Genomic DNA, 23117 nt, shown 5'->3' with positions numbered 1-23117 from the left:
TAGGGTTCCCAATCCCTATTTATCTGTATGAGGGCAGCTGTGGGCAGGTCTGACTTCCTGTCTCTCTCAATAATAGCAGGTGCCCCCAGTTCTGAAGGGGATTTTCTTCCTTTTACAGGTGTAATAGTCTGTTTTTCCATGCCCTATCCCTGTTATTCCAGCCCCTGCCCTCTGTTGGGTGTGCGGTTAGTGTGAAGTGGGTTCTTCTCTCCCTAACTCTGCCACTGAATTGCTCTTTAGCAAGTTGTGGCCCCTCTCTGTGCCTCAGTTTCCCCATCTGATAAATCGGTCATATAGATGCAAAGGGAACCATCTAAGGAGCGGGCCTTTAGATCAGACTGTTGTCCCATCAGGTTGGGGATTGGGCATCATACAAGTAGGGGCTTGTACCCCATACTTTGGGGGGAGGCAGCAACTCCACCGGTTAGTTAGATGCCTTTGAGGATCTGGGCTCACGTGGCGGTAGTACCCTCACTCCTGAGCGGGGCTTTATGCAAACCACCTCCTCTCCGTGCCCGTGAGAGATTAGCTCCCTCAGCCGATTGTGGAGAGGGGCTGCGGCACCGGCGGTTTCGACAGCTTTATGATGAGTGATTTATTTTCCAGTTCACAAGCCAACAAAAGGGACAGTTGCCGCAGCACAGCGCGGGCTGGCTGGGCAGGACTCTTCCCTCCCGAGCCTAAAGCCTAGGGCGTGAACAGAGATTTTCTCCTCACCCCCCCCGTGCTGCTCATCAACACCCCCCCTTCTCTCCGCCCCTCCGGCGGGGGGAGCCGGCCTCTGGGAGTGTCCCAGCCCAGGCAGACCCCTCCCCGCAGAACGCGGCCAGGAGCCAGCCGAGGGGGGCCGGGCAGAGCGAGCGCCCGGAGCCTGGCGCACGCACGCGGGGCGGGAGCCGGTGTCCGCTCGGCGCTGCAGGGAGATGCTGAGGAGGCGGCGGGTCTTCGCGGTGGAGCCGCTCTGGAGCCGAGGTGAGCCCCGCGGGGGTGGGAGCCGCGGAGGGGCTGGGGACGCCTGGGGCTCTCTCCGCTCCCTTTGCGCTCCGGGGCTTTTCAGCGCCCTTCCATGCGCGCAGCTGCCCCCGCGGAGAGACTCCTCCGCCCGCAGCCCAGAGCGGCCCCGGCGCTCCCCCAGAGCTGCTCCTCTGCACGGGGCGCTCTCCTCCCCCGCGCCTCGCAGCGGGTCTCCGTGCCCCCTTGTGCCTACGCCCAGTGCGCCCTGCTGGCAGGGAGCGAGTCTGGTCCGCGAGGTGCGGGGCTCCCTGCTGGGGTTCCTGTTTCCCAGACTTTCCCTTGGCCCCGTCACCCCCACGCCAGGCCCTTGTTTCTGGGCGCCTTAGGGACGGTTCCTGCTCTGGGTGCCTTGATGGGTGTCCTATTTCTGGGGAGCTCCCTGCTCTGGGTGGGGCCTGCAGGCACCCTAGGGCACTCCCTGCTCCGTGCACCCGAAGCTTTGGATTTGTTTGGGCTCTATGCGATCCAGCCCAGACAAACAAACTGCCAAGGTGCAGTGCTCCACGCTGCAGCTCCCTCTCTTTGAGGGAAGGGGCGAAGCTAACTTGGTCCGGGATGGGCTTGCCCCGCCCTCAGTTCTGACCTCCCCAGCACAGGGGGCTCCTGGGCTGGTGACTTTCTGCACTGGGGAAGGGGCTTATGGAAAGTCAGTGGGTGTCAGCGCTTTCTGCAGGAGTTCCCTTGGGGAGGGGGGCGAGGAAGGGGTGTATTTACAGCACAGAAACTGTGCTTCCTTATGGGGCTCACTCCCTCCTGGGGTGCAGGTCTCCAGAGTCATCCCTGACCATGACTCCGATCAGTGGTTTAGCCTAGAGTAGATGTGGCTCCACTGAGCTAGGCACACTCGTACTTCCACTGTAGTTCAGTTAATCTCAACCTTTTCCACACCAGAACCCCCTGTAACACAGAAACATGTTTGGGACCCCACCAGCCAGCCATACGGACAAGGCGCATAGCTGGGGACCTCTGGAGCAGAGAGGGTAACTGCTCTTTCCACTGCTGTTCTTGACACCTGATGTCAAACATGGCCCTGTCGCTGTAGTGCAGCCGCTATCCAACTTGCTGGTGAAACCGGTTTTCCGAACCAGTTTAGCAGTGTGCTGGTGTGGACCTGGCTGAGCAGTGGAGACTCGGACCAGCCCGTCTGTGGCTTTGTCTGTCCCACCAGGACTGCCGCCCTCCAGCGGAAATCACAACACAGTCCCATGAGGAGCAATAACACTTATGCTGCTCTGTAATTCAGAGTCCCAGAACAATTCCAGTGGGGCTCAGTGCTTTGGGTGTGGGGGGTCCAGCAGGGGTTTCCTGGGTTCTGTTCCTGGCTCTGCCAGTGATTTGCTGTTTGACATGTGGGGTGGGGGTGTCAGTCAATCTTCCTTCTGAGCCTAGCTCTGAGTTCAGCCCTGCCCTGTTTCCCCTGGATTATTTTGAACCCTATTTCCTCTTCCAGCATGGAAAAGGGGACTCCTCAGAGGGGTGGGAAAGACACAGCCATGCAGGGAATGGAGCTAGGATGCAGGAGAGAGTGAGTTGGAAACCATTCACAGCGAGAAGCCAGCAGTGAGTCTCTGAGCTCCCTGCATGGGGGCTGTGTACATGCCACACCTATGTCCAAGCGGAGGTGTGCCATGGACAGCTGGCTCAGCTACATGCTGGAGGAGGCTAGCGGGTTTGGGATTGGTGACAGAACAAGGAGGCTTTCAGCTCTGGTTTATGGGATCAAATCCACTGCAGATCCGTAGTAACTGAAAGCCCCAGTTCAGCTACCAGTAGCCACAGGTGTTAGCAGCAGACCAAGGCAAAGAACTGAGCAGGCCATGCAGGTAGGCTGAGCTCCCTCTTGGTCAGCACTGAGGTATGTTGGCAGCATGGACATGTGGAGAGGGCAAGGAGGAAGCTTACGCATCAGTTACTGGTGCTGGGCCTGTCCTGGGAATAAGGAAATTAGCAGGGCTGCGCTAGCATGAACATTAAATACACGTGTGTGAGAGAGAGAAAGGGTGGCAAGAGGCCCCATGTATCTGTTATTATCTGTTCCCTCCAGTCTTTCCTTGTAAAACTACCTTGTGTGTGTACATTCCACCCCACCTTGAAACTGGGGGTGGAGCTAACAGTCCCGCAGGCTGATGGAAATATTTGGGAATTACTGGAATTTGTATAAAAATGTCCCCGCAAGGTGGTTTTTTTGGCCATTAATTGCAAAGTTGTTGTTTAAAATAAATGAGGAATGCTGCAGATTTAACTGCTGCCTGTCTGAGTGGGCATTAATCTGCTTGCCGGTCCTACATGCATTTGCCTTTTGGTTGCATGTGCTGTTTAGGTATCTGTCTTATCTTGCTCAAAAACCAATAGGCTCTTGATAATCTGCAGTGTATGATATGAATGAAATCTTGGTCTTGTGCCACTTCTGTTTTGGTCAGGATACTTCCTGGAATGTGAGGCAAATGTGATGTGTTCTAGTGGACCGAGCATGAAACCAGAGTCCAGGAATTCATGAGTTGGTGCATGACCTTGGGCAAGTTACTTAACCTTTCTAGTATCTCTGTCTTAGCTCAGCTGACTCACAACACCTTGTGAGGCAATTATTGACTGTTCAGACATAGCTCTGGCACAGAACCATGCATCTTCAAAGCAAACTATTGTAGTAGCATTGTTTGTGTATGATTAAATACATAAAGAACTAGCTGAGAAGCTTGCCCTATAATGGGGTGCAAACAAGAAATTATGTGGTTGTGTTGGATAGTCTGTGTGTCCAGGAGTGGCCCTACATCTTGGTCTCCAGACACAAATCCTGTCCTCCCTGCCTGTGAGGATTAAGTCAGCCCAATGCAGGGCTCTCAGAACGGGAGAGATGCCCTCCCATAAGACCAATTCTGCCAGACAAGATCCTCAAATCTGGGCTCTGCTGGTGACTTGTTCTCTCTCCAGAAGGGGTGGAAAAGGGGTTTCCATTGGCTGCCACAGCCCAGGCCCCACACTGGGCTCAGCACAACGCCATGCCCGACCCCATACCATGGCATGCGCTTGACCACAGCCAGCTCCTATGTTTCAGACGTAGGTGTCGATAAAGCTAGATATCTAAATCAATGTTTAGGGCTTGTCTACGTGGGGTGTCTTCCACTTCCAGTATATCCGGAGTTAAACTAATTTGGCATAAATCTGTCCATACATGAAACTAATCTGGAATCGTTAATCTGCTTTAAATTCACACCCTACCTTAGTCCAGTTTAGCTTTCATGTGCAGACAAGCCCTGAGTGATCTAACCCACTTTTCAGATGTGCTGAGCACCTGCAGCTCTGTCTGAAGTGGGAGCAGGACACTTGTCAGTTCTGGAAGCTCTAGCTCAGGGGTCAGCAACTTTTCAGAAGTGTTGTGCTGAGTCTTCATTTATTCACTCTAATTTAAAGTTTCACATGCCAGTAATACATGTTAATGTTTTTAGAAGGCCTCTTTCTATAAGTCTATAATATATAACTCAACTATTGTATGTAAAGTAAATAAGGTTTTTAAAATGTTTAAGAAACTTCATTTAAAATTTAAATTAAAACGCAGAGCCCCTCAGACCAGTGGCTAGGACCTGGGCAGTGAGAGTGGTACTGAAAATCAGCTTGCATGCCGCCTTTGGCACGAGTGCCATAGGTTGCCTACCCCTGATCTAGCCATTTACTCAGGGTCCTAACTGTTGATCTAATTACCTAGCTTTGTAGATGCTCAAGTTTGAAATGTTGGTGTCTGTGTGGTTGTCTTTCCACCTCCTCGGTCCAGATTTAAGATTTGTTCTTAGTTCGTAGTAATCTTAAAAGTAATACTTTTTCTTAAGGAAGGAGCTGAAATAAGAGAATTGGGAGAGCTCTTCTTGCTAAAACAAGAAGAGGTGTGTGAAATAAACTGGTGTCCTAGTAGATGCACAGTCGGGAAAGTAACTGAAATACTTTCCTCATGGACTGTATTTTCTAAATGGACAACCTACCCTAAATTCTCAATTACTGAGGGACAATCCTCACTTATTGCTATATTTGCTTTCCACAACAAACTCTCTGTATAACTTTTCATGAGTGATGTACCCGAATTCTTGGCTGCTAATATCTAAACTGTGTTCTTAAATTTATTCACCTACATTTGGGTTATTGCTGATTATGCACTATATGTATCTTATGACTTTAAAAACAAACTTTGTATTGGTGGGTAATCTAAGCACTACACCCGGATGTACAGACACTCTTTTCTTAACCTGTGTACTATATCATTTTTTAACGTTAGTTTTAATAACATATTAAAATCTGAAATCCATGTGGCTGGTTGGTTGTCCCAAAGCCACTCTTGACCCCTAAACCACCATATTGGCCCATGGGTGGGGTCAGCGGGTGGAAAGTCTTCTTAACAGATAGCTAGACCATCTGGAGGGCTTCCTCCCATGTAGCACCTGGGGGCATGTGCAACTGTCAGCGCTTGTGGCTCAAAGCCTAGATCCACCTGTCCGGCAGCATGGGAATGAAAGCTTGTCTATCTTGTCTTGGAGGATCTGCTTTCTGGGCCCCTCCCCCCACTTCCTGACACTTTCACACTGGGGGTTTTGGGCACCTGTGATGGGAGGAGATGTGGGACTGCAATCTCCGAGTGAGTCTTGCTGGTTACACTGGGTGCAATTATGTCTCGTATTGCAAGGTGATGGCAGATGCATTCCTGCCTGTGTCTCGCGTAGATAAGCAGTTGACCCAGCTATCTCACTGCTGGGCCCTCCCCAGGCAATGCAGCATCCATCCATCAGGGGAACTGAACCCAGCCCAGCTGCACAGATAAGTGTCTTTGGTCTCTAATGTTCCCAGGATGCCAGAGAGGGCGGGAGGGATGGTGTTGGTTTCTAGAAACATTCCCTGCTGGGGGGCTCTGGGGCAGGCCCAGTCTCTGGGGATCAGGGAAGGGTAATATTGCCTGCTCTGAAGGTGCATGTGGCGGCGGCAGAGAGGCCGATCCCAAGCCATAGTCTCCCCTAGCAGAGACCTGGCCTTGTGGCTTTAAGCCGTGTGTTGCGTGGGAAACGGCGTCTTGTCTCCCAGCAGAAAGTGTGTGACTTGTATTCTCTGGGCAGTGACTGGAGACTGTGGGTCAGGCCCCCACCTGAGGAGCTGGCTGCGCTGACCCCAGTGTGGGGCATGGGCTGTGTTGGCCAATGGAAGCCCCTTTTCCATCCCTTCTGGAGAGAGAACGAGTCATTGGAAGAGCCCAGATTAGGGCACCTTAGTGGCTGGGTTGGTCTTATGGGAGTGCATCTCTCCTTTCCTGAGAGCCCTGCGTTGGGCTGACTTATCCTCGCAGGCAGGGAGGACGGGATTTGCCTCCTCGTGGAACCCGTTAACGCTGCAGTGGATCGTGCTTTCCGCCTGGCCTCCACAGGATGGCGCTGGGCTCTGTGTTGCTGGCAGGTCTGTTCCCTCTGGCTTCCCTGATCAGGCTGGGGTATGTTGTCTCTAGTCCAGAGGTGGGTAAGCTACGGCCCTCGGGCCACATCCGGCCCGTGGGACCCTCCCTCCTGCTCGGCCCCTGAGCTCCTGCCCCAGGAGGCTCACCCCGGCCCCTCCCCTGCTGTTCCCCCTGGCCCGCAGCCTCAGCTCGCTCCGCAGCCAGCGCAATGCTCTGGGCAGTGGGGCTGCAAGCTCCTGGGGCAGCGCAGCTGCAGAGCCCGGCCTGACCCGGTGCTCTGAGCTGTGCGGTGTCGTGGCTGGCTCCCGGTGAGCGGTGCTGCTGCCTGTCCTGGTGCTCTGGGCAGCACAGCTCTAGTGCCACCAGCCACCGGTGCTCCAGGCAGCATGGTAAGGGGATGGGAAGCAGGGGGGTGGGGTGGGCTGGATAGAAGGCAGGGGAGTTTGGGGTGGTGGTCAAGGGGCGGGGGTGCGGATAGGGGTTGGGGCGGTCAGAGGGCAGGGAACAGAGGGGTTGAATGGGGGCAGGGATCCCCGGGGGGCTGTCAGGGGCTGGGGCTTCAGGGGACAGGGAGAAGGGGTGGTTAGATGGGGCAGGGGTCCCGGGGGCAGTCAGGAATGAGGGGGGGTTGGATGGGGCGGCGGGGGGAAGTCAGGATTGGGGGTTCCGGGGGCGGTCAGGGGACAGGGAGTGTGTGTGGGGGTGGATGGGGCAAGAGTCCCGGGAGGGTCATGAGGGGGCGAGAATTGAGGGGGGATAGGGGGTGGGGGGCTGGGCCACACCTGGGTGTGTCAGGAGGCACAGCCTCCCCTAACCGGCCCTCCATACAATTTCCGAAACCCGATGCAGCCCTCAGGCCAAAAAGTTTGTCCACCTCTGCCCTAGTCAGTATCCCTAATAGCGATGGGGAGGGTGACTTGTGTGCGCTAGTGGCAAGGGAAGCGTAGAAACAGGGCTCTTAAATCCTGGTGCCTGCCGACAGCGTGAGGAGTGGGGCAGGGAGAGCTATGCTGAGCTGGGAAGTTATCCCTCCGTTGAGCAGGGCTGTGGTGCCCAAATGAAAGCACCACCTGCTGACAACCCTTGAGCCAGCCCCCTTCCCCGGGCTGGGGGACACTTGACCCTCTCACGGAGTGACGTGGTGAGAGTGGCAGTTTCAGCGGAGCCTTGGCTTGCTCAGCGCCAAGGAATGCGGTTTGGGCCTGGTGCCAGGAGGGAGCTGTTTACAAAGCACCTCTGCAATGCAATTCACAAAGGACCTGGGATCTGGGTCGGGCCCCAGGGGATGTTTCCAGGGAGACTTGGGACGCGCTGGGCTGTCAGATGCGCGCTTGGCAATGGGCTGCAAAATGCAGAATGAATCCACTGGGCTGGGTGTAAGAACTTGAGGTCAAAGGATCCCAATTCCTAACCCAGCCACCGGAGGAGGGCTGGGGTCACAGTGCAGGGAGATGGATGCAGCTTCCAGGGAAATGGCGAGTGACCCTCTCTGAGCTGCCCTTGCAGAAACTAGATCAGACCTCTGTGTTCTGCAGCCAGGGGCAGGGCAGGATCCGTTCTTGCTGCCCACTCCAGTCACACATGTCCCAGGCACCAGCAGCTCCCATCCCTCTCGGAGAGGGTCCCGCAGCCAGGTGGCTCTCTGTTGGGAAAGCGTTCCCTGATAACTCTCGTGCCTCCAGGTCATCTCCCCCACAGTTACTGTGTCCTCTACCCCTAATGCACATGCCTCCCAGGGCTTCATGGAGGGTTGTGCTCTGGCTTGGAGGAGGTGAGCTCCCAGGCCAGGGGAAAGGAGTGTGACTCAGGGCAGCTTGAGTCCCTACGCCTGCGGTTTGCCTGGGAGTCTGGAAACCCCAGGGACGGGTGGGGGATGGAGGAGGGATAGCCTTGCGTCTTCACAGTGGACTTTATTGTAGGAGCAGACCCTAAAGCTGAGAGCAAGGGGCGGTGGGTGGAGGAGGTGGCTCGAGAGGGAGGACTCTACCCTTGGGGTCCAAGCGGTGTGAGTCCGAAGGGGAAGCAGAGGAGCTGGCTCTGGATAATGGTGGGCTGCTGTAGCCCTGAGGCGATGCAGTAGGATACTAATGCTTCGGACTGCACCTGAGCTGTTCATGGGAAGGGCTGGGGTGATGGTGGAGGTGGATTTTTGTCCCTTAAACAGCTTAGCTGAGCCACAGCTTGGGGGTGGGGTGGAGGATTCAATGAGGGGACAGGAGGGTGGGTGTCTTCCTTGTCTCCCTGGGGTGTTTCTCTATATCCAGCGGACCAAAGTTATTCAGGAGAGGGCTGGGACAGGAGGTGCTACATGGAAGTGCATCGGCAGAGCTGTGTGGGAGGCCCAGAAATGGACTAACAGTGGGGGGCTGTCAGAGTATCGGGGGTGCATCAGCAGAGCTGGAACGGGGAGCCAGAGCTGGGAGATGAGGTTTCTCAGTAAAGCCAGGTGGGAATCGCTGGTCTGGAAGAGCAAGGCAGAGCTGTGGGAGTGCACCGGGCTGGAATAGCTGGGGAGCTGAGGTGCTGGCAAAGCTGCGGGGCTGGATTAGCAGCGTGGGGTGGGGGAGGCTTGCACACAGCTGGCCGACTGGTTCTGGGTAGAACGATGCTTTCAGTGAGGACTAGATTGACACACACCTTGTAAAAGGAGGGGAGCAGGGGCTGGGGACTCCAGTGGCTGGCCTCTGATGTCCCAAGGAGATGCATGTGTTGTCTTTACCCTTTGCACAAACTTCCATGGTGAACTCCCCCCCATGCTCTTTGCTGCGTTTCTCCCTGAAACTCCCCGCCCGCCTGAATCACCAGGAGCTGCGGTTGTTCTCCCTGGAATTTGCATGGAGCAATAAGGGATAGGCATGGGGCAGGGAAGAAGGCTGGAGTCAGGGGGAGGGCTTGCCGGCTGGGCAGGTACCATATTCGAATAGCCACAGGTAAGGAGGAGACAGGGCTGCGGTGCTCTGGAGGAGGGATGGAGCCAGCCTCTCTGACAGTCCATCTCTCTTGCCTCGCAGATGGCGCACGGAAGCCCTGGGAGAGCTGCGTGGTGCTAACCTCGGCCAGTGTCTACCGCAAGCTGCAGGAAGCCTCCGGAGAGAGCACGGATCCTGCTCCCAAGCCACAGCGGGGCAGCAGAATGAGCGGCGAGCTGGGCCTATGGGGCCCGGCCGGGTCACCGACGGAGCCTGACCTCCCCCACCAGCTGGGCCTCTTCCCGAAGAGTGGGCGGCTCCTCAAGTCGGAGTCGGAGGACTCCGGGGTGGAGATGGCCGGCAACGAGAACTCACCCTCCACCCCTCTGGGCTCAGAGAGCAGCTTCTCTCTGGACTGTCTTGATGGGTTCCAGCCCTCCACCGCAGACTCTGCTGCCAGCGACCCAGAGGAGGGCTGCCCCGAAGCAGAGGGACCCGAGGAGCCGGACCCTCTCCGGGAGCGGGCCTACCTCCGGAACCTGTCGGTCAGCAAGAAGCTGGCCCAGGTGCTGCAGCGCTCTCGGAAGCTCCACGCGCCCAGCCGCTCTCCCAAGCCGCTCGGCCGGAAGAGCCTGAGCCTGGTGGAACTGGAGCTGTTGGCCTCCTACGGCTTGCAGGGGCTGAGCGGAAAAGAGGGGGCTCCAGAGGGACACAGCCAAGCCCTCTCCAGCTGCCGGAGCCTAGAGGAACAGAGCACTGAGTCCTGTGGGGAGGAGGCAGAGGTGAGTGCCGGGAACAGGCTTCCTTGTGGTTCAATAGGGGCTGGCTGGGGTGGAGAAGAGGGACAACCCCCTCAGACCTGTAGCAACTGGACTGACTTCCAGCAGGTGTGGCCTCTATGGGGCCAATGGGATAAGAGACATAGTGGTTCTGTATGGAGCAGCAGCCTCATGCTGATGCCATAGCGTAAAGGTGGCAGCAGCTGAAACACAGCTCCCTGGGTGATGTGATGTGGTCTGGGCCGCAGGCACTGCTGCGAGGAAGCCTGTGTGCTCTCCCCTGTATTGGGGGCAGGGAAGACAGGATGGCTATCACCCCGCTACCTCTAGCCCATCTTGCCACAGGCAGGGCGGGGTGGTTTCAGATAGGGAAATGCTCCACATTTCCATCCCATGACACAAGCACGTGGAAGTGCCTCTAATTAGATTGTGGTGTCATCACTGCACCTGTGATGACTAAGCTGGGATGCTCCAAGTGGCGTGGACAGACGCTGGGCTGGTTGTAAGTGGAACTGGGCCAATAACTGACTTTCCAGTTTGCTGGCAGTACAAAGAGTTGGGAAAAAATTAGTTTGGGGTCAAAGGAAAGGTTTGGTTTTGATGTCGAGGTTTTTTATTTTTGAAACTAAATGGAAGGAAATTTCAGGGAAAAAGTCGTTTTGAATCGAGATGAGGGGGGGAGGTAATATATTTTATTGGGCCAACTTCTGTTGGTGAAAGAGACAAGTTCTGAGCTCCATAGAGCTCTTCTTCAAGCTCCTCTGCCTCCCCCACCTTGTCTGTCTGTCTGTCTCCTATCCTGGGACCTGCGGCTACAACAACAGCAGCAAACAATTTTCAGTTGAATCATTTTGACTTTTTCGTTTGGAATTTTGTTGTCCATCTCCCCATCCGTTGTGTTCCCTGCGGCCCCCTCTCCCACTCCCCCAAAACAACACCCCCCAGCACCCCGCCATTCAGGGCGCTGTCTCGGAGTTGCTGAATCTGCATGTCCACGTTTTGCCTGAAGGTGTTGTCCAGCTATAGTCATGAGGTTTCATCTGGCTCCGATGTCCAAGTGTCCTGGTGATTCCTATCCTGAGATGCAGAGCCCTCTGGTCACGTGACCTCGGTTCTCTTTGGCATGGGGGCAGTGCCAGTTCCGCCTGTTGGGCTAGCCTGTGGGTCATTGAAAGAGAATTTGCTGGGATCCTGTTTGCGCCCGTTGTCCCCCCCCAGTTGCTTTGCTGGTGCACCTGCCCCTCTCCAGAGCACTCATTTCAGGGTCCCGATGCCATGTGCTGGTGCATGCTTGCAATGACTCATTAGGGCTATTGTTAGTGAGCTGGAGTGTAGAGCTCTTAGGCCTTACATCTGTGCCTGGCTCTGCTGGCTTAGTGGGGCCAGCTGGACTCTCCCCACACCGCCATCTCCTCTCACTCACTCCAGGTGGGACGGCTCCTCCTTTGCCCCTTAGAGGTCCCAGGATGTCTGTGGGACCTGTCCAATGTACAGAGCCCTCTGGGGATGCTGTAGTCCCTCGCCCTGCGTGTGCTGATGGATAGTGGCATGTTGGGGTCATCCCCCCAGGGCCGGTGCAAGGAAGTTTCACACCCTAGACAAAACTTCCCCCTTGTGCCACCCCACACCCCAGCTAACCCCGCCCTCCGCGGCAGCTAACCATGCCCCTGCCCCCCCACCAGAGGAGCCCCCCCTGCGGCATCTAACCCAGCCCCCAACCCGGGGAGCCCGCTGCCCCCCACTCTGCGGCAACTAACCCCGCCCGGGGAGCCCGCCCCAGCTCACCTCAGCTCCACCTCCTCCGCTGAGCACGCTGGTGTCGCTCTAATTTTCCTCCCCTCCCAGGCTTGCGGCGCCGATTGGAGGAGACTTAGAGCAGGGGCTGTGTGCTCAGTGGAGGTGATCTGGGGCGGGGAGCGGTTCCCCTGTGCGCCCCCCGCCCCGTTACTGCGGGTGGCCCTCCCCGCGCCCCCCACACCCTAGCTCACCTCCACTCCACCTCCTCGCCTGAGCGGGCTCTTAGGCGCCCTCAACCCAGTTTGCCTAGTGGTTGCATCAGCCCTGCATCCCCCGCTCTGACTGCCAGGGTGAGGGGCAGCTCCTACAGGCTAGGTAGGGGTGGCAGTGGGGCTGGGAGCTGGTGGCAGCACTGGGGAGGAAGTTTTGATGCTTGGCCTGAAGATCTGAAGCTCTTTATAGCTATTGATAACCCTCACCATCCTCCTGGGAGATCCCGTAACTGCTACGGGTTGAGGAAATTGAGGCAGAGAGAACCAAAGGAACTCACCCAAGGTCTGTGGCTGTGGGACTGTCAGTCAGTCCATGGTGCCAGCTGGGTTGCTGTGATTGCTGTGAGCCATGGGGAAGTACCGTACAGCTGCAGGGGAGCAGTGAGATGGGATGGGGGTCAATGAGACCCCCCCCACCCTTGGGCTTCGAGGGGCCAGGATACCACTAGGCCGAGCGGACGAGAGCCTGTGTTGCCAGACAGAGCAGCCTGCTGCTGGAACTCCTCCCTGCTCCTCTCCCCTTTGCCCTGTGGGGGCAGCTCTCCAGCCCCCTGCTAAGCAGTTCCCCAGGCAGGAGTAGTGCTGTGCAATCCCTGCCCAGCCTGAGACTCCCAGCCACTGAGACTGTCCAGTGTCTGGGGCCTTCCAGGGGCTGGGCGTCTGGCAGGGGGGTTGGGACACAAGAAGGCTGGGTAGATACGGAGAGGCCCATTGGCTCCCCACAGCCCTTCAGATTCGAAGCACAGGATCTGTGGGAGTCTGCTGGGCTTCCCTGTCTGGGCTGGTCACTGGCCGGAGCTCTGGCCTGTCACCTGGAGACCCCGGAGCTCAGGGCTGCAGGCTGCATTCCAGGGATCGGTCCAAGGGCCAGAGGCCAATGGCAGTGGCAAGATACAGGTGCCATGCGGACAGGTAGATGCTGGACCGATTGACCTGAGATGGGATTGCCTGGCTGAGAGGAGCTGTTGGGTGGGGAAAAGGCTGCTGCTCCATGAACTTTGTGCTTTCCATCAGTATAACAGGGGGCTTGTACTTCCAGCTGGCGTGGCAGCAGGCAGAGCACTGCTGTGAGGGAAGTTCACAACCTCCCCAGTAAGCAAAGGGGGGCAGTGACCTGAGGGAATGTAACCTTCATTCAGCCCCAACCCCAATTACACAGTGAAGTGTTTAACCACCCTCTGAACGTAACCTGTCCTCTGCTGTGACGTGTCCGTTCATGGCTCTGTCCCTCCCCGGTGCAGTGCGTCTGTGTGCTGCTCTGTGCTGGGAAGCGGGAGGAGGTGTAGGGCTTGGGTGTCTCTGTAGGTCCCGGAACGATGGAGCTGGCAGAGTCCAGCCTCTGCAGCTTTGGCTCCTTGCTTGCTCTTAGAACTGAATAAGCCCTGAGCCTCATCTCCTCTTGGATTGTCCCTGGCATAGATCCGATTCTACCCTCCTCCAAAAAACCCACAAACAACCCACTCTCCCCGTGTGAGGAGAGGGATGGAGCCAGCCTGCATCAGGCATAATTGGGATGCCCTAGTTTCATAATCTGGTTTAAACCCCTTAAACAGCTGCTGTCTCTCTAGCTACCTCTTCAGAGCGTGTGTGGCCGAGGAAGTGCCAGCAGTCAGGGGGCTACAGGGGCTGAATGTGGGGGAGGAGGAAATCTGACTGTGCCCCCAGCCCTCCCCCCGGGGGTTCTGCAAATCCAGATCTCCATCTAGGTGCTTCGCTCTGCCCTGACCCACCCCTCAAGGGTGTGTTGTGGCGTGTTCATGGCACGGACCCTGAGGCTAGCACTGTGGGAGAGGCCGAAGGCGGCTGCATCAGCTATTCACATTGGTGCTGTTCCTGGGGAGGCCAGTGTAGGATCTGGGAGCCAGGAACTGATGCAGGGAGCATTGCAGTCTGAACACAGCCCCTGTGGGGAAGGTTCTGATCTGTCCCGTCCTGGCCACACCATGGAGATCGTCCCCAGCTGTGTGTTACACTCCCTATGGGATGGGTCCCCTCTAGTGAATAGCCCCTCCATGGACCTCTCCCCACCCTGCCCCCCAGGTTACTGCATTTGTTTCTGGGCACCTTGACCCCTTGCAAGACGTTGACAAACTGGGGGGAGCAACAAGTGCTGCCCTGGTGGGAGCGACTGAGAGCTGCAGGTCGTGCCCTGTCCCCAACGCTGCCTGTGCCTGACGCGCTGTGCTGTGTCATCCCCCAGGTGCGGAGAGACTCCTCTTTAACCCTCCCAGGCCAGGGCCTGCGCTACCTGGAGCACATCTGCCTGATGCTGGAGAAGATTGCCCAACTGCAGCAGGCCAACCTGCAGCTCCAGCAGCAGCAGAAGGCGATGGAGAGTCGGCTGTGGGGCCAGCAGGCTGAGAACGTAAGGCTGGCCGTGCGGCGGGGCACAGGGGAATGGGCATGGCTAGGAACCAGGGTGGGAGGGCAGTGGTTAGGTCTTACCATTCCTTAAGGGAGGATGCAGCTGCTTGTCCAGTTGTATCCCCCAGAAAGAGGCGCTGCACACCTTGCAGTCGTGTGATCCCCTTGGAGGAAGGTGGGGTGTGTGTGGGGGTCCTCTGTCCTCTTAGATCTCCAGCCATGGTGGGGCTGTCTCAGATACACCTCTACCTCAATATAACGCTACCCGATATAACGCAGTATAGCAGTGCTCCGGGGGGCGGGGCTGCGCACCCTGGTGGATCAAAGCAAGTTTCACCTACAACGCAGTAAGATTTTTTGGCTCCTGAGGACAGTGTTCTATCGAGGTAGAGGTGTACTTTTGAGGAAGAGGGGGAAGGTGGGTCTTCCCTGGGTTTTGGGATTCCTTTTGCTATGAGGGTGGGGGCGGGAATGACTAGAGGTCTCCCCTCACCCCCCAAATCCTTGCAGCTGCTTTTTTTCACTCCATGTATCCTCTCTGCCTGGCAGGCGGTGCCCTCTGAGGAGAGGCCATGCAGAGCCCCAGAAGAGCGGGGGCTGTCCCAGCCAGAGCCTGAGAACAGGGCGGAGGTGGAAATGCAGGAGGAGGATTTGCCTCTGGACTCTTGGAGGCCCCACCCCTTCAGGGCGCGCTCGGCCTCAGATACCAGAGTGCTCCAGGACCTGCCCCGGAGCTCAGGTGAGTGAGCCTGGCTTGAGTAGCAGCCCCAAGTCCCAATCCCTTCCCCTGCATATCCTGGCGGCAAGGAGCTCCCTCTCTGCACCCCTGAAATTAATGAGACCCATGCTGTGCAAATTGAATGTCCTCGCTGGGGTGGCTCATTCCTTGGGGAGGGGGACAGGGCTGCTGCTAAGGATTTCTCCACCCTCCCGTGAATATGCCCCACCCTTCCGATCTGGCAGCAGCTCCCTCGGATTTTCCACTGGCCAGCTTTCTCCCTGTAGAGCAATGCCCCAAGCCCCCTTGGGGCTGGGTGTGCTGCCCCCGCTGGCCTGGGGAGAGTGAAATCCCAGACCAGGAAGTCTATCTCCCACCTCCCCGGTAAATGCCAAGCACAGGGTCTCTGGCATTAAAAAGGCCTGGGCTCTGAAATTAAGCTTGGTGAATGATGAATGAGGCTTTCCCAGGTGGGTGTGCAACTCTGAAACCATTAAAGCAGGGAGTACTGACCCCAGGCTCTGGCCATGTGGGGCTGGCCCTAGTGCTAGATGGCCTGGGTTCTCTCCCGGGGGCTGCGTCTGGACTGATCGCTTTAACTCAGCAGATAATGGGTGCTGATGCTGTCTCTTCCCTGCAGAGAACGAGCCAGTCTGCTCCAGGAAGACAGCAGTGCACTGCATCAGCTCACCCACCCTGCTGGATCAGCCGGACTGGGGAGCCCATACCCTACCGCCAAACATGAGACCCAGGGTAAGTTTCATGCCCTGCAGAGCAGGGATGGGGAGGGGAGGGAGAAAACAAGGATCCCCTACGAATTCCATATGAATCATCCTGATGCTGTGAAGACCCTGTATGTGCATCTAGTTCTGGTGCCCTTCTTTGCCTGTGGTGGGCCGGCACTTACCCAGTGTGTCTAACTCTTATTGCCAGAAGCTGGGAATGGGCGACGGGATGGATCACTTGAGGATTCCCTGTTCTGTTCATTCCCTCTGGGGCACCTGGCACTGGCCACTGTCGGAAGACAGGATACTGGGCTAGAGGGACCTTTGGTCTGACCCAGTATGGCCACTCTTATGTTCTGTGTCTCCTGGTGCCGCTTGCTAAGCTGTTCTGCAGGCGAGAGTAGCGCTGTGCAATGCCTGTCCAGCCTGAGCACCCCCTTCCCCCCCCCCCCCGCCACTTCCAGCAGCTGCAGGGGAAGTGGCTTTTTGGAAATGCTTCCTGACAGCCAGCAGCTGAGACTCTTGTTTATCCCTTCCCAACCACTCTACCCGGGGAGGGGTTTGGGGTTCCTCTGCCCCTGCCAGAGGGAAAGCCCTTCTTTCTGCCCTGCCCATGTCTCCTGAGGGAGAGTTGTCCCTGAGAACGGGGGTTGGGTGTTCGGGTGCCAGGGCTCTGGCTTGCACCTACGTGGCAGGAGAAGCCACTGCCCTCACTCCTGCCTTGCTTCACCGCTGCCGTCACTCTTCCTCTCAGAACGACCGCTCGCACTGGGGGAAAGTCAAAGTGCTGATCAACAGGATCACCAGGAAATCCATCCGGGCCAGCGAGCCGTCCCCGTTCGGGGAGTCTGCCGTCGACAGCAGACACTGTAGGTAAGGCTGCCCTAGCCTAGAGACTGAGCAGGGAAGAGAAGGCAGCTCCTTGTGAATAGACTGCTGGGAAAGCCCTGCAGACCTTCACCCCAGCTTGGGTACAGACAGGGGAGAGGCATGGCAGGCTCCTCCCTGTGACGCCTAGCCATGCTGGAGGGAGCCCAAGGGAGGGGGCAGTCTCCATGGCCCACTTGATCCATGGCCTCTCTGCTGAGGAGGCCAACAAGGGTTCCAGGTTGTTCTGTCTGTGACGCACAGATTCCAAGGCCAGAAGGGACCATTCTGATACCAGTCTGACCTCCGGCCTAGCGCAGGCCAGAGAAGGTCCCCAGAATAATCCCTAGAGCAGATCTCTTAAAAAAAAATAAAATAAAAAAAAAAAATCCAATCTTGATTTGAAAAGTATCAGTGCTGGGGAATCCACCGTGGCCCTTGGTTAGTTGTTCCAATGGTTAATTACCCTCAAGGTTAAAAACGTACCTGATTTCCAGTCGGAATTTGTCTAGCTACAACCTCCAGTCATTGAATTGTGTTAGACCTTCTTCGGCTCAATGGCAAGAGTATTAAATATTTGTTCCCCCTGTTGATACTTAGTCTGTGATCGTCACTTCTTCACCTGCTCTGTGTTAAGCTAAATACATGGCGCTCCCCCGAGTCTGACACTAGAAGGCAGGCTTTCTCATCCTTTAGTGGTTTTCGGCTCTTCTCTGCACCCTCTCCAATTTACCAACATCCTTCTTGTGGGCAGGTGGCCCCTAGAACTTGTTTTACCCAGGCCACCAAGCCATCAGCAGGTGGGAGATCCCTCCTTGGTCACCACCACCCCAGGACCTAGGGATGGGAGGCCCCGTGTGCCATTCCCCCGCAGCCAGCTATTTCCCCCCAGGAGCGCCCCCTCCTGAGAGGCCTGTATATGCTGCCTCTCGCTCCAGCTGCCTAAGGATGAAACCGTTTACTGGGCAGGTGCCAGAAACCGGGACCCTGTGAGCAGCAGCCTGGCAGAAGGAGCAAGGCATGAGCTGTTCGTGGTCCAGGGAGCCTGGGTGTGAGTCAAGGGGAAAAAGGAAGCTGAAACCACTGCCCCCTAGTGGTTCAGTTGGAGAGTGCCTCCCAAACCATCTGCCCTGGGTAGGGCAATGCAGCTGTCTCTCTGCAATGGGGACTGAAAGGAGTGGCTGAGGGAGAACTGAAGGGGACAGCTGTTTCTCCCCGCCCTATGCCTCTTCCGGCTTGTGATAGGGTGGCAATAGATGGCTGGGATCCAAAGGGCCATGGGTGTAATTTGCTGGCTGATCTGGGATTTGACAGGGGAGCACGTTGCCTCAGCACTGGTATATGGTGTCCCCAGCCTGATGTTTTCCACCCCCTGCTCTTCCCTTGCAGTCTGGAGGCTTCACTGGAGAAACAAGGCTCCCACCCCAGGAGGAGCTTCCTGCCAGCACTGGGGGTGAAGAAACACCGCTCGAAAACCCTCTCTGTGCGCTGAGCGCCCCGAGGCTGCGGGAGCCTCTTGGAGACCTGAAGGATTTAAAGCTGCTGAGTCTTCCCTGCCGTGAGCGGGGGAGCAGTACACACAGTCCACGAAGGGTCCCCTTCATCCCACTGCCCCCTCAACGCTGGTTTGGATTGCCCAGTCTCGCCTGCTTTGATGAGTTTGATGGGTTTTCTGGCCCTTCCGTGGAAAAAGGAGGAAGTGAGGGGCGGGTGTTGCTCTGTTGTCTGTTCCTGTGGAGCTGTGACATTGAAGCCAAGCAGCTGTGGATCAAGCCTGCTTAGACATATGAACGCTGGGGTGCACACTCTCCCTACTAACCTCTCGCGGTGGGCATGTGTAGGAGGCTCGTTCCTCCATTGAGGCAGGTCCTCAAGGAACCTGGTTTAGCCCCAGCAGGCTCTGGTGTCTGTTTCCATATTCTTCCCCCCCGCACACACCACCACCACCACCACCACACATATACACACACCCTTGCCCAGCATCTCCCTCTGGGTATGTCTGTCTTCAGCAGGCTGGTTCTGAAATCTTGCTACTTCCTTGCTTGCAGTGTGCCGCTGCAGAAGCTAGGAGGCGCTCTCAGTGCTAGCTGACTCTCTCCCACCACCTTCCTCCTCCTGTGACTGAAGGCTGCTCTTGGTATCAGGGTCTCAACAGTGGGTAACAAGGAGCATTGACCACTGGGCTGCTTTCCTGCGGACCTTAACTGAACTATGGGGCTGACTTGTGTGCCACCGGAAGTCTTCTGCCCTCCTTAGGGGATGTCCATCCATGCTCCTGTTCTGTTCAGACCCCTGCCTAGGCTGGGATTCCAGCTCTGGGGGGTCTCTGCACAGCAGTGAGAAATCCCCAGCATTGTCGAAAGTGAACTAATTCATCTGACTGCTTAGTCCACCACTGCTAGCACCTGGTCATTTTGTAAATGCACCAGTGTATTTGTATGTAATGTATTTATATGGCCTCATGGAGAGAGGTGCTTATGGAGGCTGATGGATTCTTGGACACTTAAAAAAATAAACTACCACTGAGTTCTGCATCCTGATCTGTAAAGCGAGAGGTGGGGGCATCTTTCTCACGCCCCCACGCTACTGGGCTGTAGGTTGGCCAATGGGGAGTCTGTGCATGCAGGGCCTTTCTGCATGATAGGACTCATGAGTGTGTGCGCCGTTCTGGCAGCTTGTTGGTATCCGTCTACCATGCAGGAGTCCCAGGATCCTCACCTCTCACGCTCTGGCCTGTCAATATTGGGGAGATAACAGCTTGGCCTAAGAGACCAGTGCAGCATGAAGTGCCATGTGCCGCTACTCCACCTGAGCCAGCCCCTCTGCTAGGGCAAGGGATGAATTGGTCACCCAGTGTCAGCCTCATGCAGGCTTCATGACCTAGCCGTACTGTCTGGCTGCAGAGGAGTCTGCGTGGGAGTGGCACTGGGGACAAATCAGCAGTGTAGCACGTAGGGAGTAACACGCGTAGTGGAAAGGTAACCAAAGGAGGCGAGCTAAAGATCCAGGCTGCATGGAGGACATTAATCGGGAATCTCTTCAGAGGTGATGACAAATGCATGGAGCACAACTGCACAGGAATCAAGAGAAGATGCACTTGTGACCGTGCTCTTAATGCTGAATGCCCATGTCTTCTAGGATCCAAGGATGTTGGGTACCTGGAGTAGGGTCAGCCCCAGCACTGCCTCCTGTCCTGCATATTCCTGCTGTTGCTTCTGTCTCCTACCTACTCCCCTTTGGCATCACTGATACCTGTAACTCCTGATACTTAGCATTTATAGAGCACTTACCAGTGCTTTTCAGACGTAAGAGTGGCCATACTGGGTTAGACCAAAGGTCCATCTAGCCCAGTATCCTGTCTTCCGACAGTGGCCAGTGCCAAGTGCCACAGAGGGAATGAACAGAACAGGTAATCAAGTGATCCATCCTCTGTTGCCCATTCCCAGCTTCTGGCAAACAGAGGCAAGGGACACCATCCTTGCCCATCCTGGCTAATAGCCATTGATTGACCTGTCCTCCGTGAACTTATGTAGTTCTTTTTTTAACTCTGTTATAGACTTGACCTTCACAACATCCTCTGGCAAGGAGTTCCATGGGTTGACTGTGCATGGTGTGAAAAAATACTTCCTTCTGTTTGTTTTAAACCTGATGCCTATTAATTTAATTTGGTGACCCCTAATTCTTGTGTTATGAGAAGGGGTGTAAATAACTTTATTTACTTTCTCCAAACTAGTCATGATTTTATAGTCCTCTATCATATCCCCCCTTAGTCGTCTCTTTTCCAAGCTGAAAAGTTCCAGTCTTATTAATCTCTCCTCATACGGAAGTTGTTTCATACCCCTAATAATTTTTGTTGCCCTTTTCTGAACCTTTTCCAAGTCCAATATATCTTTTTTGAGCTGGAGCAACCACATCTGCACAGAATATTCCAGATGTGTGCGTACCATGGATTTATATAGAGGCAATATGATATTTTCTGTCTTATCTATCCCTTTCTTAATGATTCCCAACATTCTGTTCACCTTTTTGACTGCCGCTGCATACTGAGTGGATGTTTTCAGAAAACTATCCACAATGAGTCCAAGATCTTTCTTGAATGGTAACAGCTAATTTTAGACCCCATCATTTTATAAGTAGAGTTGGGATTATTATATGTATAGTGAATGATGAAGACTTCTGACCTACAGACCTATACAGAAGTAACTATAGCTGAGAGCAGGGCCTGCTCCAGGCACCAGCTGACCAAGCATGTGCTTGGGGCGGGGTGGCGCTCGTTTTTTTTTTTTTTGGTTCGGTGGAGCAGCGCTGGAGGGTTTTGTTTTGTTTCGGAGGTGTGTGTTTGGGCAGCGAGGCGCTCGGTGGGGCGAGAGCTTTGGCGGTGCAGTGCTCTTTTTTTTCTCGCTTGGGGCGGCAAAAAAGTTAGAGCTGGCCCTGGCTGAGAGGCAGAGTAGAGAAGTGATAGAATGGAGAGGGCGAAAATGGAATTTGGTTCTTGTGCTCACATGATAGATATCTACAGCAGGTGCTTGTGTGTGTGGACAGACTTGCTATCTAAGGAGCATGTTGGGCTGTATAGACAGGGCAGAGACAAGGGGTTAACGGTCTTCTGGCCCCAGGAAAGATCACAGCTTTCTCAAGTGCAGGGATTTGTAAGGTTGCTGAGCCAAGCCATGTGTGGGAAATTAACGAATCCTATTCTCCCAGCATGAGCTCAGGGGAGTTGTGGCAGGGAGAGTGGGGAGGAAGGTTCTCCAAGGAAGAGGAGGTGGAGCTGAGAAGAGACCTATCCTTGCTGCAGTTCTGCCAAGGTTGAGCCATACTCTCTTATGGTTGTTGGGGCTGGCCTGTGACTTCAGTGCTCTTTTTTTTTTTTTTAGACAACGACCTAGTTGAATTTGGGCCCTGTGTAAGAGCAGTTATTTTTCTACCCTGTCTTTCAATAATCAATACTATGCAATCAGGGCTGGCTCCAGGCACCAGCCCAGCAAGCGGCTGCCTGGGTTGGCCAACGGTGAGGGGCGGCACGTCCGAGTCTTCGGCGGTGGGTCCCTTGCTCCCTCTTGGAGCGAAGGACCAGCCGCCGAATTGCCGCTGAAGACTGAAGTGGCGACGATAGAGCTGCAGATTGTGATCGTGGCTTTTTGCTGCTTGGGGCGGCAAAAACCCTGGAGCCGGCCCTGTATGCAATTGTGAAAACTCTGCCTACCCTCTGCTCTGATGGGTTTGTCTATGGCTTGCATCTGCATTAAAGCTTAGTCGCCCCTTCCAAAGTGAGGTAGGCCTTCATCTGTAAGGAGCCAGATCCCGGCTAGCTAGCATGTGCTGCATTTGGATAGAAGTGGAGCTATTATCGGTTCTGCTTCCTACTGAGGAATTGGGCTAGGGGCAAAGGGGAGAACCTATCCTGAATGAAAGTGGGGAAGGTTTTAAAATTAGCCACATGATGGCAGTAACATCTCCATTATAATCCTCCATGCAGCTCCGTGGAGTAGATTTACTGTTCGAGATGCACTCCATTTATTGCTCAATCTCCTGCATGGTTAAATGTTTATCTGTGGGGAAAGGATTTGGGATGAATTAAATACGTGCTTAAAATAAGGCATAAATAATTTCAATTAACAGGTTGCATATGGTCTTAGTGTGATTATGATGTAGGGGTAATGGCTATTCCTAGCAGCTCATGTGCTATCCCTTCCCTGGCAGGGAATAATGTACAGGCGCTGTGATTGTTAAAGCTGACTTGGGCTAGGAGATGTAATGGGTCAGTTTTGTGGGGTGGATAGTGGTAGGATCCATTTGCCAGAGCTAAGGGAAAGAATTAAGTTAGGCCAGGGCCAGGCCAGGCTTTGAGAGTCCAAGGAGCAAATTCCCAAAGGGCCTACTGGCCTCTAGAATTAGGTCTATGGTAAAACCTTTGTGAAAGACCACCTCGGAAGAGAGACCACCTATCACGAGCGACTACGTGTCAAGGCCATGGACCATCACTGCTCTCTGGTGTACAAGCTTTTGAAGAGAGGTGACCACTTTTGGTAACTCCCATGAGTGGTGGCCTGTGTCCTACCCCTGGCTTACTGATGGAAATCACTTTGGCTGGAGTTCATCAGCGGTGTTCACCCTCTTCCCTCTCTAAGCATAAGGGGTACATAAGGCCATGTCCCAGTAGCTGGAGGGGTGATGCTGCTGGGGGGAGTTGTGTAAGGCAGCTGTGCGGGAGGGGGGACAAGGTGTTGGGTGATGCACAGTTGGCTGAGGTTGGGAGAGAAGGAGTGTCTCCTTGTGCAAGTGAGGGTGTGGGAAGGTGCTGTGGGAC

The 23117-nt window shown here is 55.3% G+C and overlaps 1 protein-coding gene across 1 annotated transcript; it reads left to right on the top strand.

The window, feature by feature from the left end:
• The first annotated feature begins 77 nt into the window (after positions 1 to 77).
• C2H8orf58 (chromosome 2 C8orf58 homolog) lies at positions 78 to 19347 on the top strand. The gene is made up of 7 exons (XM_039521713.1): positions 78 to 972; positions 9448 to 10127; positions 14334 to 14498; positions 15047 to 15236; positions 15856 to 15968; positions 16695 to 16813; positions 18197 to 19347. Exons 1-7 carry the CDS (start codon positions 924 to 926, stop codon positions 18297 to 18299), a joined length of 1419 nt encoding a protein of 472 aa, XP_039377647.1. The 5' UTR covers positions 78 to 923; the 3' UTR covers positions 18300 to 19347.
• The last annotated feature ends 3770 nt before the right edge of the window (positions 19348 to 23117 follow it).

Source organism: Mauremys reevesii, linkage group 2, assembly GCF_016161935.1.
Source record: "Mauremys reevesii isolate NIE-2019 linkage group 2, ASM1616193v1, whole genome shotgun sequence".
NCBI classification, from domain to species: domain Eukaryota; kingdom Metazoa; phylum Chordata; order Testudines; family Geoemydidae; genus Mauremys; species Mauremys reevesii.
The sequence above is the reverse complement of the archived record's forward strand: the minus strand, read 5'-3'. Positions and strand labels throughout refer to the sequence as shown.

Coding starts and splice junctions, on each gene's coding strand:
- C2H8orf58 (XM_039521713.1), top strand. CDS start 924: ATGCTGAGGAGGCGGCGGGTCTTCGCGGTGGAGCCGCTCTGGAGCCGA. Junction 973..9,447: donor GGAGCCGCTCTGGAGCCGAG/GTGAGCCCCGCG, acceptor CTTGCCTCGCAG/ATGGCGCACGGAAGCCCTGG. Junction 14,499..15,046: donor GGGGCCAGCAGGCTGAGAAC/GTAAGGCTGGCC, acceptor TCTGCCTGGCAG/GCGGTGCCCTCTGAGGAGAG.